A 14,155-nucleotide genomic window follows, 5' to 3' on the forward strand; every position below is an offset into this window, starting at 1 on the left:
TAGTCTGTGTTATTAAATGTGGGGCGATGTAACTGTTTCAGTTAAGGAAGCAGTTATTCTACCTTCAATTTGACACCAAGCTAGAATTTTAAAGGTAAAAGGTAAAGTTGTGGTTTGAGGTCTTCAAAACTCAAACAACTGCAACAAGGAACCCAACTAAAATACATCACTATCTCATCACGCAGAAATACTGCATTGTTTCCAACCATTTATCCCCATCTGCACTGCTGGCAAAAAGGCTGACACTTCCCCACATGAGGAGAACATGATCTATCCACTTTCTGCCTAGTATTTTTGCAAGGGCTGCATCAAAATTGGTTTGGGTGAAAAAGTATGAGTGAATGCATTTTTAAGAATGCATAAACCAAGCAAATTCATGCATACTTTAAATACACAGCACAGTATAACAGTATATAACGTAAGGAAAAGGTGATGCATTAGATGTCATACAGGCAACAGGAAATGTTGAGCAAAATCCCAAAAGAGAATGCAACAGACAGGAAGGGAAGAGGAGGTCAGTTGTAAAGTGGAAAAAATGGCAAGAGCACAAGAGGCTGGAGAAAGATTCAGCGCAGATGCCCGGAAAAAGAAAGGACGTGATCAACTAGAGGAGACAAGAAGATGTGATGGGAGCAAGACCAGAGTGGATGGGAACAAGGATGGATGTGGAAAGGATGGTGCCTTCTGAGTAGCAGACTTCACTAATATCAGCCAGGGGATGATCTGGGCCCAGACATGAGCAGCTCATAGCTGAGAGAAAGAGGTTTGAACTCAGAGATCAAACTGGCAGAGTAAGAAGCAGCAGATTTGAATAGATACTGGTTTAAAAAGAGTGGACATGAACGTAAGTAGGAATTTATATTCATGCCTTGCCCAACATAAAAGTTGGAGCAGTCTGGAAATCCAGTATTATTAGATATTGGAGAAATGAAATCCTGCTTTATGAGTTCCAATACTAACTTCACTAGGTTCCTCATTTCACATACAATTATTATGATAGCTCCCACAAAATGACAAGAACACAGTTTTTAGGAAAGAGTCCTTGTCTAAGCGCAGCAGTAGACTGAAAATCCGGAAGTTTGGGGCCCTGGGCAGCCTGATCTAGTATTAGGTATGGAGACTGGTGGCCCTGCCTATGGCATGGAGGTTGGAGCTTGATGATCCTTGAGGTCCCTTCCAACCCAGGCCATTCTATGATATGATTCTATGATAAGTGAACGAGGTATGTCTATGAAATGTCAGTTCACCTTGTTGACCAATATCACTGAGAACAAAACTACGTAGTACAATAAAGAAAACAGCTGTAATCTGTTAGCATGAAAAGCATCTCTTCAATTTGTAAGTGTACGAGAAACGTTATTTTGTCACATATGTTAACATGCCACTTACCCTGCTTTTGCTACACTGATGGTTTGTTGCTCCATTGCTTCATGGATACTGGTTCTGTCATGTTCTTTGATGCTATTGAACTCATCAATACAACAAAGGCCTCCATCTGCAAGCACCAGAGCTCCAGCTTCCAAGTTCCACTCCCCAAAGTCCTTCACAGCAGTCACTGTCAAACCTGAAGAATCAATTATTCCAGTCAGTCTTTTTCTCAGATTCAGGAGCGAACTAGAGTGAAAGAATGGGACATGGCACGCTGGCTTGTGCCACAGACAGAAGGAGAAACAGCAGGCTAACTCCACCACATATCACTACCATGCATTTCATTTACACTTGCTGGTAAAAAAATCCCACCAGTGTTATGCAGGTTAGCCCTGATCTGTAGAGCAGATTCTGCTAAGCTTTCCAAACTTAGTAATTCCTTATTAACAAGGGTGAAAAAATCAAATCTGCTAGATTAAATTGAAAACTGGGGTGACTGCAAAGCCCACAAATTTACAGAATGGTTGCATTCAGCTCTCCTTACCCACCAACTGCTTAAATAGACAAATATTCCAGAGCTGAAGAATAAAGCTTAGAAAAAATAAATAGATTCAAAATGAAATGAACAAAATGAAATGAACAAAATAAGTTTCCAGCAGGCATCTGAATGTGCACAGTGACACTGGGAGCATGGAAGGTCAGAAACATTTCAAAGCTGTGATAACGGCTGCTCACTATCAAGTATATGCAGCTCTTTTCCATCTTCCTAGTCCCTACTTCCCAGTCTTTTCTCTATCTTTAGCCCTTCTTTTTCACTACAAAGTGCTCTGCTCAAAATATCCTGGTAGCTGACAGGCTGCTGCTAGCCTGAAGCCTTCTGAAACGCTACAGCAAAGCTTGCCCAACGATCTCCCCACCCAGCACTTCCCATGTCCCAGGGAAGATGCTGCTGCCTGCTCATCTCTATGCAGATCAGTCAGAAGTTATTGGCAATATACGTTTCTTGATAGTAATTTTAGCTTGTGAGGAACCTCTTCTACTGTGCCCAATCTGGCCTTGTGTCTGACATGAAGAATGCTAAAAACGTACACTGAGCAACAGATGAGGCAACTATCAGATGGTGACACTTCTTTGTAAATACAGAAACGTAATTCCCTTTCCAAACCCAGCAGTGGTTTGGAGGACCATTAAGAACTGATGGTCTCAGTGCTGCTCTCACTGCAGACATGGCAGACTCTGCTCCTCACCTGCACGGCTCAGGCAAGATGTCTGCTCCACACCTTCCTGATGCACTCTCAAGGGTTCCCTGCAGGCACGATTACTGCCCGACCGCATATTTATTTCCTCGGGGAATCGCTTCTCGCGTTGAGAAAAAATACCTCACACCCCCAGCCCCTGGCATGGCTCTCCCCAGCGCGGCGGCGGTCGGTGACATGTCACCGCTGCCATCCCCGCACACGGCAGCCTAAAATGGCCTCCTCCCCGGGCCGCCTGTGCTCGGGGCGCGCGGCGCCGCCGGAGGCCCTTCATTACAGCACAGCCACGGGATGACGGTTTTTAGGAGGCCGCTCACACAGCGACCCCCGTGGGGCTGCACGGCGCAGCTGGCGCGGGCTCGGCCGGGCAGCCCCCAGCCAGCACGTACCGCCTGACACGTCGGGCTCGCAGAAAGAATTAAACAAGCAATAATAATAACAATAATCCCCGGACAAACAAAACCAGCGAGCGCACAGCACATGGCGGAAACCCACGCGCGAGCAGGGGCGCGGCCTACGGCAGCTGGGGCCGCCCCCCGGCTCCGCGCTCGGCCCCGCCCGCTCGGGCCGGCCCCTCCCGTGCCGCGCGGCCGTTGGCCGGCGGCTGGAGGGCGGTTGGGCGGTTTGGCGGCGGTGGCGGGCGCTGGCCGGGCGGGGGCGCCGAGCCGCGCGGCGGGGCCGGGCGGGCGCAGGAGCCTGTCTTGCCGCCGCTCGGCGGTCGGCTCGGCTCCGCTCGGCTCGGGGAGGAGGGCCCTAGCCCAGCGCGCGGCCAATCCGGGCGGCCGCTGGCGGCGAGCAGGGCAGAATGGGCCGTAGTTGAGTGAAATAGGAAAGCTGCGAACAGTGTGGAGTGCTCCCGGTGTAAATAAAAGGGGGGAAGAAAAGTTTCCCCGAGTCGCGGCTCTGCAGCCTCGCTCCGACGGGGGCGCGGGGCTTCGTGCGCGGCGGAGACCACCGCTCGGGACTTTGCCGTGCGGCGTTCACGCGCTCCTCCTATTGTGTTTTTTTCAAAATATGGCAAAGGTTCAGGTGAACAATGTAGTGGTGTTGGACAACCCTTCTCCTTTCTACAACCCTTTCCAGTTCGAAATCACATTTGAGTGCATAGAGGACCTGTCAGAAGGTGAGTACCGCTCTCCGGACGCGGGTTCCGCGGCCCCGGGCCGTCGGATGCGGGGCCGTGCGGGCTCCCCTCGGCCCGGGCCTGCTCCCGCCGCCGCACGGCTCTCCTCCCCGCAGAGCCGTGCCGCCACGCGGGGATGCGGAGCTCCGGCAGGGCCGACCGGCCCGAGCCCGGCGGGGAAAGTTAGCGGCGGAGCCCTCGCTCCGGGCTCTCGGCTCCGGGGCCGCCGCTCCGCTTCGCTCCCCGCCGCGCCATCGTTGAGGCCGCCTTCAAGTTGCGAGGAACTTGTTAGAGTGGTGGTAGCCATGTTGCCAGCTTTGTGTGTGCGTGGGGGGGCAGAGCGGGAGCGGGCGGACGGGCAGGGCGCCGCGCGGCCCCGCGACGCGGGAGCTGAACTGTTGCGCGGTCGCACCGCTGCGCCCGGGCAGTACCCGCAGCGCGGGCAGCGTTTCGGAGCGAGCGGTGCGGGGCCTCGCGCTCCATTTTAACACTTTAAAAAAAAAAAAAAAGAAAAAAAAAAAAAAAAAAAAAAGAACGGGAGGCAGGGCGGGCAGGCGGCTCTCCGTGGGCACAATGCTCGGGGCCCGGCGGGTGGCGGTCCGGGGGCGCCGAGCCGTGCCGGGAGGAGGGGGAGGCGGCAGCCACTATTTTTGGAAGTCACTCGAAAGTTACCGGCTGCCGCCGGGGGAGGCGGCCCGGCACCGCCCTGCACGCCGCCCCGCGGGGACCCCGGAGCGGGCGACGCGGCTAAGAGTCCCTTCTCGGCCAGGCTCACGTCTTCCCGTCTGCCCGACGGGCCGCGAGCGGCTCCCGGCCCGGTCTGGCCCGGCTCGCTCGGCAGCGTTGTTTCTTCGCCGCCGGCAGGCCGCGCCGCGCCTCTCCGCGGGAGGCGCCCCGAGAGTCCGCGCGGGAACCCCCGGGCGGGAGATTCGAACGCGGCGGCGCACGGCGAAGGAGACTGCGGGCTGCGCGGCGGCCCCGAGCCGGGGCGGAGGCCGCTACGCCGGAGCTGCCCGGGAACAGGTGCCGCTACCGGCCCGGCCCGATGGGGCCCAGTGCCGCCTGCTCGCTGGGGAGCCCGAGAAAGCGGCGGGAGGCAGGGAGGGAAACTTACAGCAATGGAGACTGGGGACGTTTCTGTCCCTGTTTGCCTCTCTCGGCACGGGTTTCTGCCACTGTTAGAGGCAGTGGCAGACACGGAGGGTTGGCCGGTGCTGTCAGGAACTTTGAGAAAGTCCTGTCTGCGTTTGGGTTTCCTCCAGGCCTCTGCCACCCATCCTGAAACTGATCAGCATCTCAGCTTGAGCAGCCTGCACCAGTGAGCTAAGTATCCACCCTGATGCCTGTGGCTGCTCCTCCCTGCCTCGGGCAGTCAGGGCTCACTCGGGACAGCAGCACCTGAATTCTCACACGCAGTGGCACATGTGGCACGCAGCAGTGCCCCCAGCAGAACAGGACAGGGCATCACCGTGCCTTTCCTTCGTTGTGTGACTGCTCCTCACTGTGTGCATTTAACACTGCGGTTAAATCTGGATGGTCAGATTGCTAATTAGCGCTGGCCCAGTTCAAAATTCTCAGTTCCCCCATCTGATAAAGGTTAGACTACAGGATACAGTTAGGGTAAGCACTGCTATTTTTCACGCTTAAAAATGAGATTAAATAGCTTTTTCCAAAAGAATGAATTGCTGTCATTTCCTTAGCATTTGTGTACTAATGTCTACTCTCCTGTTTACAGCCAGCCATGTGTACCACTTGTCTTAAAACTAAATTCTTTGAGTTCACTTCCCCCCATTTTTAAATTATTCCATGTCATCGTTACTCAGCAGTATCAGATCAAACTTTTAAAGGTATAAGTTATCTTTCAAAGGCATGTTTTTCAGTACTAAGTATTACTGGTTTAGAATGAGAAAGTGATGGTATAATAGCCTTAAATGATCTAGCCTGTAAGTCCTCACTCCTTGTACACAGCAAACTGCATAGAATCCAACAAAAGGTCATCAGCTGACCCAATGAGCGCCTGCAGTACCCAAGTAGCTAACACTTTTGGGGTGCTTTTGGGGTAAACAGAACCTCTGATGCAGAACCTGGTCAGTTGTGCTGTGCTGTTTGAAGGGTTACGATTTCATTAATGAGGAAAAACAGTTGCAATCCAGAATACTGGAGACAATCCTGCAGATGGAGGAAATTCTCATTACGTGTCCTAATGAGTAAATGGACCCTGCCTGGTATAGAACAACCACAGCTTAACCTGCCTATGAAAATAGTGGGACTCCTGCAGTACTGACTGACTAGAGAAAGGTGGTGGGGTGATTTAGTTCATGAGGACTGGGGAAAGCATCATCTTCCTCCCCCTGATGAAGGCAAGTTTCGTATCCTTTATACCAGTTGCCAAAGAAACAATTTTAAACTAAGCAAAATCATAGACAGTCAAGAGTGGAAGACCCTTAACTGTAATGATAAATAATGTTTGTTATTTAATTCTTGTTCTGCAGATTTGGAATGGAAGATAATTTATGTGGGTTCAGCTGAAAGTGAGGAGTATGACCAAGTATTAGACTCTGTTTTAGTAGGACCTGTTCCTGCAGGCAGACACATGTTTGTATTTCAGGTAAGTTTTGAATTAACTGTTTCTAAAGGAATTACGTTATTTTGATCCTTAAAAATGACTATCGCACTAAGAGGCACTTGAAAAGTAATAGCTTGAAAAACTTTCAGTCAGCTCTTCAGGTATCACACACCTTTCTTTAAGATTTATACTTTGCCCCCAATATTTCCATAGCAATATTTTCATTTGTAGTATCAATATAAGGTACACTGATAAAGGCATGGTTCCTGTAGGTGATGATAATTTTATATAATAAAATAACAGAATGTGTTGGGCTGCAAGGGACTTACGCCCACCAGATTTGAACCACCTGCTGTGAGCAGGGTTGCCACTCACTAGATCAGGCTCATAGTGTAAGTCTCAATTACTTGAAAACTTCAGGTTCTGAAACTTTCAAATGAAGAATTCTTTTCCCCTGCCTTTCAGGACACACTGAAGGAATGAGTTTAGGTTGGAGGCTATGTTTATTAACCAATTATTTGTGCGAGTTGAAATGTTTCTGTTTTGTTTTGGAGCCCTATTTTTTTCCACACAGAAAATGAAGATGCTGTTGATCTTGTTCATCATGTTCATAACAAATGCATTGTATATCAGTAGTTCTTCTATTATCAAGATGTGATGTACTGCACTATTTTCAGTCAAGTTACAGAGAGTCATCACTGACAATAACGGGGAGGAGCAGGGGGCAAGTGCCTAAAAAACTCTTGTGTCATAATAGGAGGGGCTTGAAAATTGAATTTACTGGCCTTGCAGTTCCAGTAGAATGGACTCCTTTCCATTTTAAATGGATGTGAGCGTTTATAAATGACACTAAAGCTAAACTAGGAGTGGGCATGCAGGCATCTTGCTTACATTTGAATAGGTAAGAGACTGAGTTGGTGTGTTATTATAGTGTCCCTTTTATTTCTAATTGAATTACTGTTGGTCTGAGTACATCAGACTTCAAAACCACTGGATTTCAGGTGAGGGTAGGATTTAGCTAACGTTTATGTAAGAGACTATCAAAAACTGAACTGCTGTAGTAGGCCTGTGCTGGTGACTAAAGCTACTTTATTCACCAAACTAATACTGCCTGGGAGATGGAGAGAACAAGGGAAGGGCAGAATGGGGCACATTGCAGAGCTGCAGGAGGCATGTACATAAACCAAAGAAGTGGTCTTTGTCAGGGTAACACAGCAAAAAGACCTTTGCAGAAACGCATAAAATTTTCAGCTAATAATATGCTGTAGACTTTTCTAAATACAGAAATCACTGAAATAGCAAATAAAATGGAGTGTCACACATATAATACTGAGGGTGATAAAACTGCCTTTGTGAAAAAGGAGCTGTGTATCAGGTTGGTACGTTAGTCTTGCATACAGAAAGGTGGCAAACTGTTGTGCTTCTCAGACTTGGACAATTAAATTCTTAACATTTTAGAAGATTTCAATATTAAAGGCATACTGCCTTGCCTGTTTAGATTAAAATACCAAGACAGAGCTAATGAACCCTGATGCCTTCTCTCTCTCTATGCATTTGGGGATTCTTTTGGAGATTATAAATTATTTATAATCTTATGGGGAGATATGACTGTACACTAATTTAGCTACTTTCTAGTAATAGCTAAATGCATATCTGTTGTCTTATGTGGAAAGGCAAGATAATACAACATATGCATTGAGTGATTTCATAAAATCCTTAAATAATTATTAGCATGAGAATGGCACGTGAAGACTGTGATTTTTTTACGTGGAAGTTAATCTTGCTACTTCTTTTTGCCTACCACAACATCTGTTTGCAACCACTCGTGTATCCCTGTGTATGGCTACCTGTTCCCTAGGGAACTGGGAGGCTTTATATCCAAGGCAGGGAGTTAAACATTTGAGAAAAGATAGCAGATTGTTTTAAGAATCACGTTCAATGTCATTGCCACTCAACAAAACAGTAGTCAGTAGCTAAGTAGGACTAGAACAGTATTTCTGCAAGTTCACAGCTGTATCCTATCATAACATATTATGGGACATGAAATGCCAGTGGCAGTCAGGAAGAGCTGAAATACCATGTTAGGTGCTAGCTGAGTAGGGAATTAGGGAATTAAATGGAAGAGCGTACTTTTGCAGTGTATTATTCTATAATTGCCTACTGTGGAATTTCAGGTGATCACATGGCCCTAGGCACTGAGTAGGATGACTGAATGTAGCAGATTCATATATTGGCAGTTCTTGTGTTTTATTTTAGCCTCTATGCTTCTTTTCCTTGGCCACTCCCCTGGACATGCTATAAAGTCATTTGGTCACTGCATGCTCCCTTCAGGGCTGGGGGAGTCTACCCAGTTCCCTGGTGTATTTATACCCAAGAGGTCCAATTCATTTAGCTGTTCTGTAAAGTGCCTGTAGCTTCTTCTAAAAAGCCAGACTGGTTTGAAGGCTCAAAATTGAAGTAGCAAAGAGCAGAAGTCAATGATGCATGATTACTAGCTCCTGAATTTCACAGTGCTAGAGCATATAAATACTAGAGAAAAACAGGGATGAGACGGATAGCAAAAATTAATGCCATTCATCCTCTGTCTTAAGGCAGGATTCAATACACCTGAACTATTCTAACATAATTAATACTAATTTATACTCAGAACAAAAGTGTTCATTATTAGCTTTGGACTTGCCATGCAAAATTGTAAACATGAGTCTTTTTCATTTATTCTTAAATTGCTGTTAGTCTAAATTTAGAGGAGGAGGTACCACATATTTATCACCAAGTGTTTGGTTAGAAAGCATTTTAAGAGACCAAGGTAAACTGCATTTTATGAAGTAACCTTTATTGATTATTAATAGTTACAGTACTACAGAAAGTAAGGATGCTGAGGAAAATTGTGTTAGTTGCCTATGAGGACTGTACACTGGCTCAAAATGTATGATGGCCCACAGCGGTCAGTGCATTTAACTACATGCTAACTTTTTTTATTTTACATTACATTACATTAACTACATTTTAAGAAACGTAGGCATGTGGAAGCAGATGAGAGAAATAGTTTGTTCCTTTCCTAGACTTTTGGGGGATAGTCCAGACCTCACTGTAGCCTGTGCCTGCTTTTGCTGAAATACAAACTATAGTCTGTATTTGTAAGATGTTAGTCATGTTAAAAAATGCGTACAAATCAAGTCAACCTAAGAGGTATGGAAAGACATACTTCTACTGAATTACTAAGGTGGGCTAGAGAATAATGGCAATGTAGAATTAGAGAGCTATTGGCACACTTGTTCAAACAACAGCTCAGCTAATTATGTATTGAAAAGCAGTTTTGGATCAAAGCTGTCTAATCACCCTGGAGAAATGTCAGCACACGCTATTACTCTGTTGTAAGTAATTCCCTCTCTAGAGGGTACCATCCTAAATTCAGGGTTGATTTTTTTTTTTTTATAAAAGCAGGTCTGCTTTCAGGTTAACTTGAAAGAAACATTTTAAATTTACATACATTCTCTGCTAAGTTCTGGGAGATACTACTTGAGATTGCCCTGCTAGACAGACGTACGGTGTTGATTTTATTCTAATAAATCTTTCCTTTTCTCATCTAGGCTGATGCTCCTAACCCAGGGCTTATTCCAGATGCAGATGCAGTAGGTGTAACAGTTGTGCTAATTACATGCACATATCGAGGTCAAGAATTTATTAGAGTAGGCTACTATGTAAACAACGAATATACTGAAACAGAACTGAGAGAGAATCCACCAGTAAAACCAGACTTTTCTAAGGTAAGGCACATCCAGTCTATCTATTGTATGCTTATAAAATATTTTTAAGAATCAAACTCCAAATGATCCTATAAATTACGTTTCAATAACACAGAAAGACTGGGGGACAATGTGGAAGTACCATGTATTTGCCACAAATTTGGAGAACATTCAGAAATCAGTAACAATTTCTGCTAATTTGAAGCTTTGTTTGGATGTCAGTATGAGTTTATACTCCTGAAAAGAAATAGAGACTGGGTTCCCTCTACCTGAATCACTGTTGACAAAATGGCTCTGTTCTTTAAAAAAAAAAAAAAAAAAGAAAAAAAAAATTCTATAGGACAGGAAATTGGGATCTGAAATTGAAGTTTTAATTCAACACAGTCCCTACACAACTATTCTGATTTTCTGCAAAGCAGAAACTGAAAAACAACCTATGAAAAGAGAGAAGATGAGTAACCTGGTAAGAGCAGGTTGGATGACTATTCAGTTAGTGGACAACATGGTCAGAAGTTTATATTTTAACTTGAAAAACATAGTTACTTCCATGTTAAAAACTGAACCAGCAGTAGAATAAAAATGAGATGTGAAACAGAATTGTTTGGAGGAGAAAAGCCAATTAAACATCAAAAACTAGTCAGACCAACTCCTGTGGAACAAACACAGAAAGTTCTGTACTGTATCCTGGCTTGCTTTAGTAAAAGATCTTGTGGAATTGGAGTTTTCTCTTTATGAAAGCTGATGTGTACATGTTCATGTCCACAGTGGTCATGATTATAAAAAAAAAAGGGCTATTTCTCAAGTTCATATGAATTATACAACTAGGTATATGAAGAACTGAGTGGAATAATGTATGTATTGTAATGACTACAGATATAATTCCCATAGTCTGAAACAGATCCTCAAACTAACTTAATTAAAATGGTATGTAAACTGTTTTTTAAAAGTTGCTGATGATTTTCTTGCTTAACTTTATTTTCAAGGATCAGATGCTTTAAGTGTACTCAAAATTCACAGTTACTGTTGATTTTTGATTCTTAAACTTATAATCTGTTCCTTTTTATTTATTGTGTTATTGAAATCTTCTGTTATTTTTTGTGAGAATGCTAGAATAACTCTTTAAGCAACTGAATTTAGAAATATCTTGTCATAATTCTGTTGTTTTTTTTCTAAATATAAAAACTGCTTGCATGAAAAAGAACAGCAAAAGCTATCACATATTTGTACAAAACAGTCTTAATATGACTTCAGCACAGAACTTAAATGTGCAAGAGGAACGTAAGGTCATTAAACACATTCAACTATTGATGGGAAGCAGACCTACCAGGTCACCTTAGTTTGCATAAGAGGCTGGGAAATATTTAAAAAGAGCGCTTCCTTGAGGAGTAAAATAAACATTACTAACAAGGAAGACTTTTTCTATAACCAGTTTCAACTTTAATGAGATAAGGGGTCAGTTGTGATAATTTGCCATCCTTCAAAATTAACTGTATTCTTCAAAGACAAATAAAGGCCAACTATAAGTATAAAATGTGACCAGTCTCAAGGTGTGCCCACTACCAAATCAGAGTAATGTTTTTTCACTTTAAGATGAATCAAAAGCATAGCCATTTAATGTAAGGAAAAGCTTTTCTCTTAAATGAGGAGAAACAGTTGATGGAAGCAGTAAAATTATGGTAAACACCATGAAATTGATGCAGAATTTTATCAAGTCATGCGGCACACGGAATGTTTGTAGGAGTAGTTATTTGCTTTAATAAGCACTGCCTAAAGTAAAACCCTTGCACGTTACTTGCAAAGTTGTATAGTCTTGAATTCACAGAATACTTAACTGCTTTCTTAGGAGGATGCTTTTATTTTGCTGGATTGGATATTAAAGCAAATGGACTAGTGGTGTATTTCTGTAAGCATGTTTTTATCCATATGTAGTAGCTACAGATTTGCAATTACATTAACAAATTATTTTGCACATATATGGCTGCAGGAGTAAAAGGAAAAAACCTATATGAATGTGAATTCTGATTAGAGACACAAACACTATATAATCCATTTCTTTTCTTCCCACCCAGCTTCAAAGGAATATTTTGGCATCTAATCCCAGAGTCACAAGATTCCACATTAACTGGGAGGACAACACTGAAAAACTGGAAGATGCAGAGAGCAGTAACCCAAATCTACAGTCACTGCTTTCTACAGATGCATTACCTTCAGCATCAAAAGGATGGTCAACATCAGAAAATTCATTAAATGTTATGTTAGAATCTCATATGGACTGCATGTGACTAACCACCATCGTTTTGGTACTGTACATGTATTAAACTGTAAAAACAACCAGAACTATTTCCCTCAGTTTCCCTAAGTATATAGTTGACAAGCAATGTGAAGAACTTGTTTTAAAACATCCTGTAGAAAGTTTATAAAAAACAACAAAAAAAAAAAACCCAAAAAACAGTATTTGAGCAAATGGTGGAATATAAATACAACTATTTTTAAGTAATTGCTTTTTTTTCTCTAACTTGTTACTTTGTTGGTCTAAATTGAACCTTATTAAAGTATGCCTATTCTTCTCCCCTCCCCCTTTACTTTGTAAGCACTGATGAAAACAAAAAACCCTGGAAGTTGAAATAGTCAGGCAAAATGAAGCAATAATGCTATGCTGTGTCCTTATCTCTGATACCCAGATTGCCAAATATAAAGTGCCCTTTAATTAAACACCTGAAGAGCAAAGCTGTTATTAGAGAAAGTACAAAGACAAGTGTTTGCTGCTTTAAAAAAAAAAAAAGCCCCCAACTATCCTCTCTCTTTCTGCGGAAGTGGACAGCACAGTATAATTCTAGGTGCAAGCTTCTTTTCATTTCACGACACACACTAGTTACTTAAAGCATGCAATTTGAGGTATACCATCTGTTATCTTCAGTTTTAGGACTTTTCTTAATCTCCTGCTGCTATTTAAACTGTTTTTTTGACAACAATGTTTCATATGGATTTAGGTGGGTATTTCACGAGAAAACCCTTTTGCAGCCACTGAATGGTATACATAGGTGGTTGGAAAGACTCAAGCAATTATTAGAAAATTTAATTGTCAAAAGGAATAGCATGAGCACCCCCCAGAAGTGGCTCTTCTGCAAGATAGTTATGCACAGTTGCTGGTTCATACATTGATTTTTCAAGTATGCTAAGTAATTTTAACTTACAGTAGCGAGTTCAGATGTTTTCTTTCAGTTTTTTGAAAGATCTGAAATTTAAAATATTTCAGTTTTTTGTTGCCCTTTAAGGGAAAATGATGCACTGGTATAAATTAAGATTCAGACCCTTTTGTGGCAGGCACTTCATACTCAAGAATGCACTACCTATCCTGAAGGTCTTGCAGTGACACATTCCTTATTACCTGAGGCACCGTTGGAGATAAAAAAGAATGAGGCAGTGAACTGTAAAGACTTAAGACACTGTTATGACACTAACAATTCAGTTATTCTTTCTAAGCCTTGTCAGCATTATAGGTTTACTGTGACTATATATGCATTTAAAATTGTAATCTGTCATGTCAGATTACAGAAATAGTGTTCTGCTGGTTACTAGTAACCACACAAACTGTGAATCCTTGTAGGTTCCAGGCCCTTAAAATGGATGAATTTCATGATGACTTGGCAGAATAGCTCTGAATAAAAATAGAATGCTTTCTCTTCATTTTCTGCATTCTCTAACAAGGATGAAGATGTCCCAGTCAGTTAGCATTTCTGTCTTTCTCACACAATTAGTACAATTGTCTTTAATTTAAAATGTATACTTTCAAATTGCAAAGGAAAGACCTGATGTGGATGTTACATGTGCATGTTTCTTTCTTGCATCACAACACAGCAGAGCATACGGTAGCTGAATGACCAAATTGTATTGAGAGCCGTTAGTATTTGGAACGCAGATTCTAATGTGATACTGCAGAAGTCAGTATGTCTCAAATGTAAACGTTTAACATAGCCATCTACTGAAAGGCTAATGCTGGTAGCTAATGATGTCTGACTTAAGCTAAAGCTATTGTAATAATATTTCAAACCTCTGTTCCTGCTAGTAATTGAAAGTATGATCAGGTACAAGCTAT

General features: G+C 43.2%; 2 protein-coding genes across 2 annotated transcripts in view; one reads left to right on the forward strand and one right to left on the reverse strand.

The window, feature by feature from the left end:
- Positions 1-14,155, reverse strand: part of MCM9 (minichromosome maintenance 9 homologous recombination repair factor) — a 46,169-nt gene that overhangs the window by 11,478 nt on the left and 20,536 nt on the right. Inside the window, exon 8 of the mRNA XM_042885114.1 lies at positions 1,390-1,564. Within this exon, the coding sequence (XP_042741048.1) occupies positions 1,390-1,564 (175 nt within the window). The remainder of the gene's footprint in view (positions 1-1,389; positions 1,565-14,155) is intronic.
- ASF1A (anti-silencing function 1A histone chaperone) lies at positions 3,383-12,713 on the forward strand. Its single transcript, XM_042885129.1, has 4 exons — positions 3,383-3,747; positions 6,240-6,355; positions 9,904-10,080; positions 12,129-12,713. The coding sequence occupies exons 1-4, from the start codon at positions 3,639-3,641 to the stop codon at positions 12,339-12,341; spliced, it is 615 nt and encodes a 204-aa protein (XP_042741063.1). The 5' UTR covers positions 3,383-3,638; the 3' UTR covers positions 12,342-12,713.

This window comes from Lagopus leucura, unplaced genomic scaffold (genome assembly GCF_019238085.1).
Source record: "Lagopus leucura isolate 7727_CA_CO unplaced genomic scaffold, USGS_WTPT01 Super-Scaffold_73, whole genome shotgun sequence".
Classification (NCBI taxonomy): domain Eukaryota; kingdom Metazoa; phylum Chordata; class Aves; order Galliformes; family Phasianidae; genus Lagopus; species Lagopus leucura.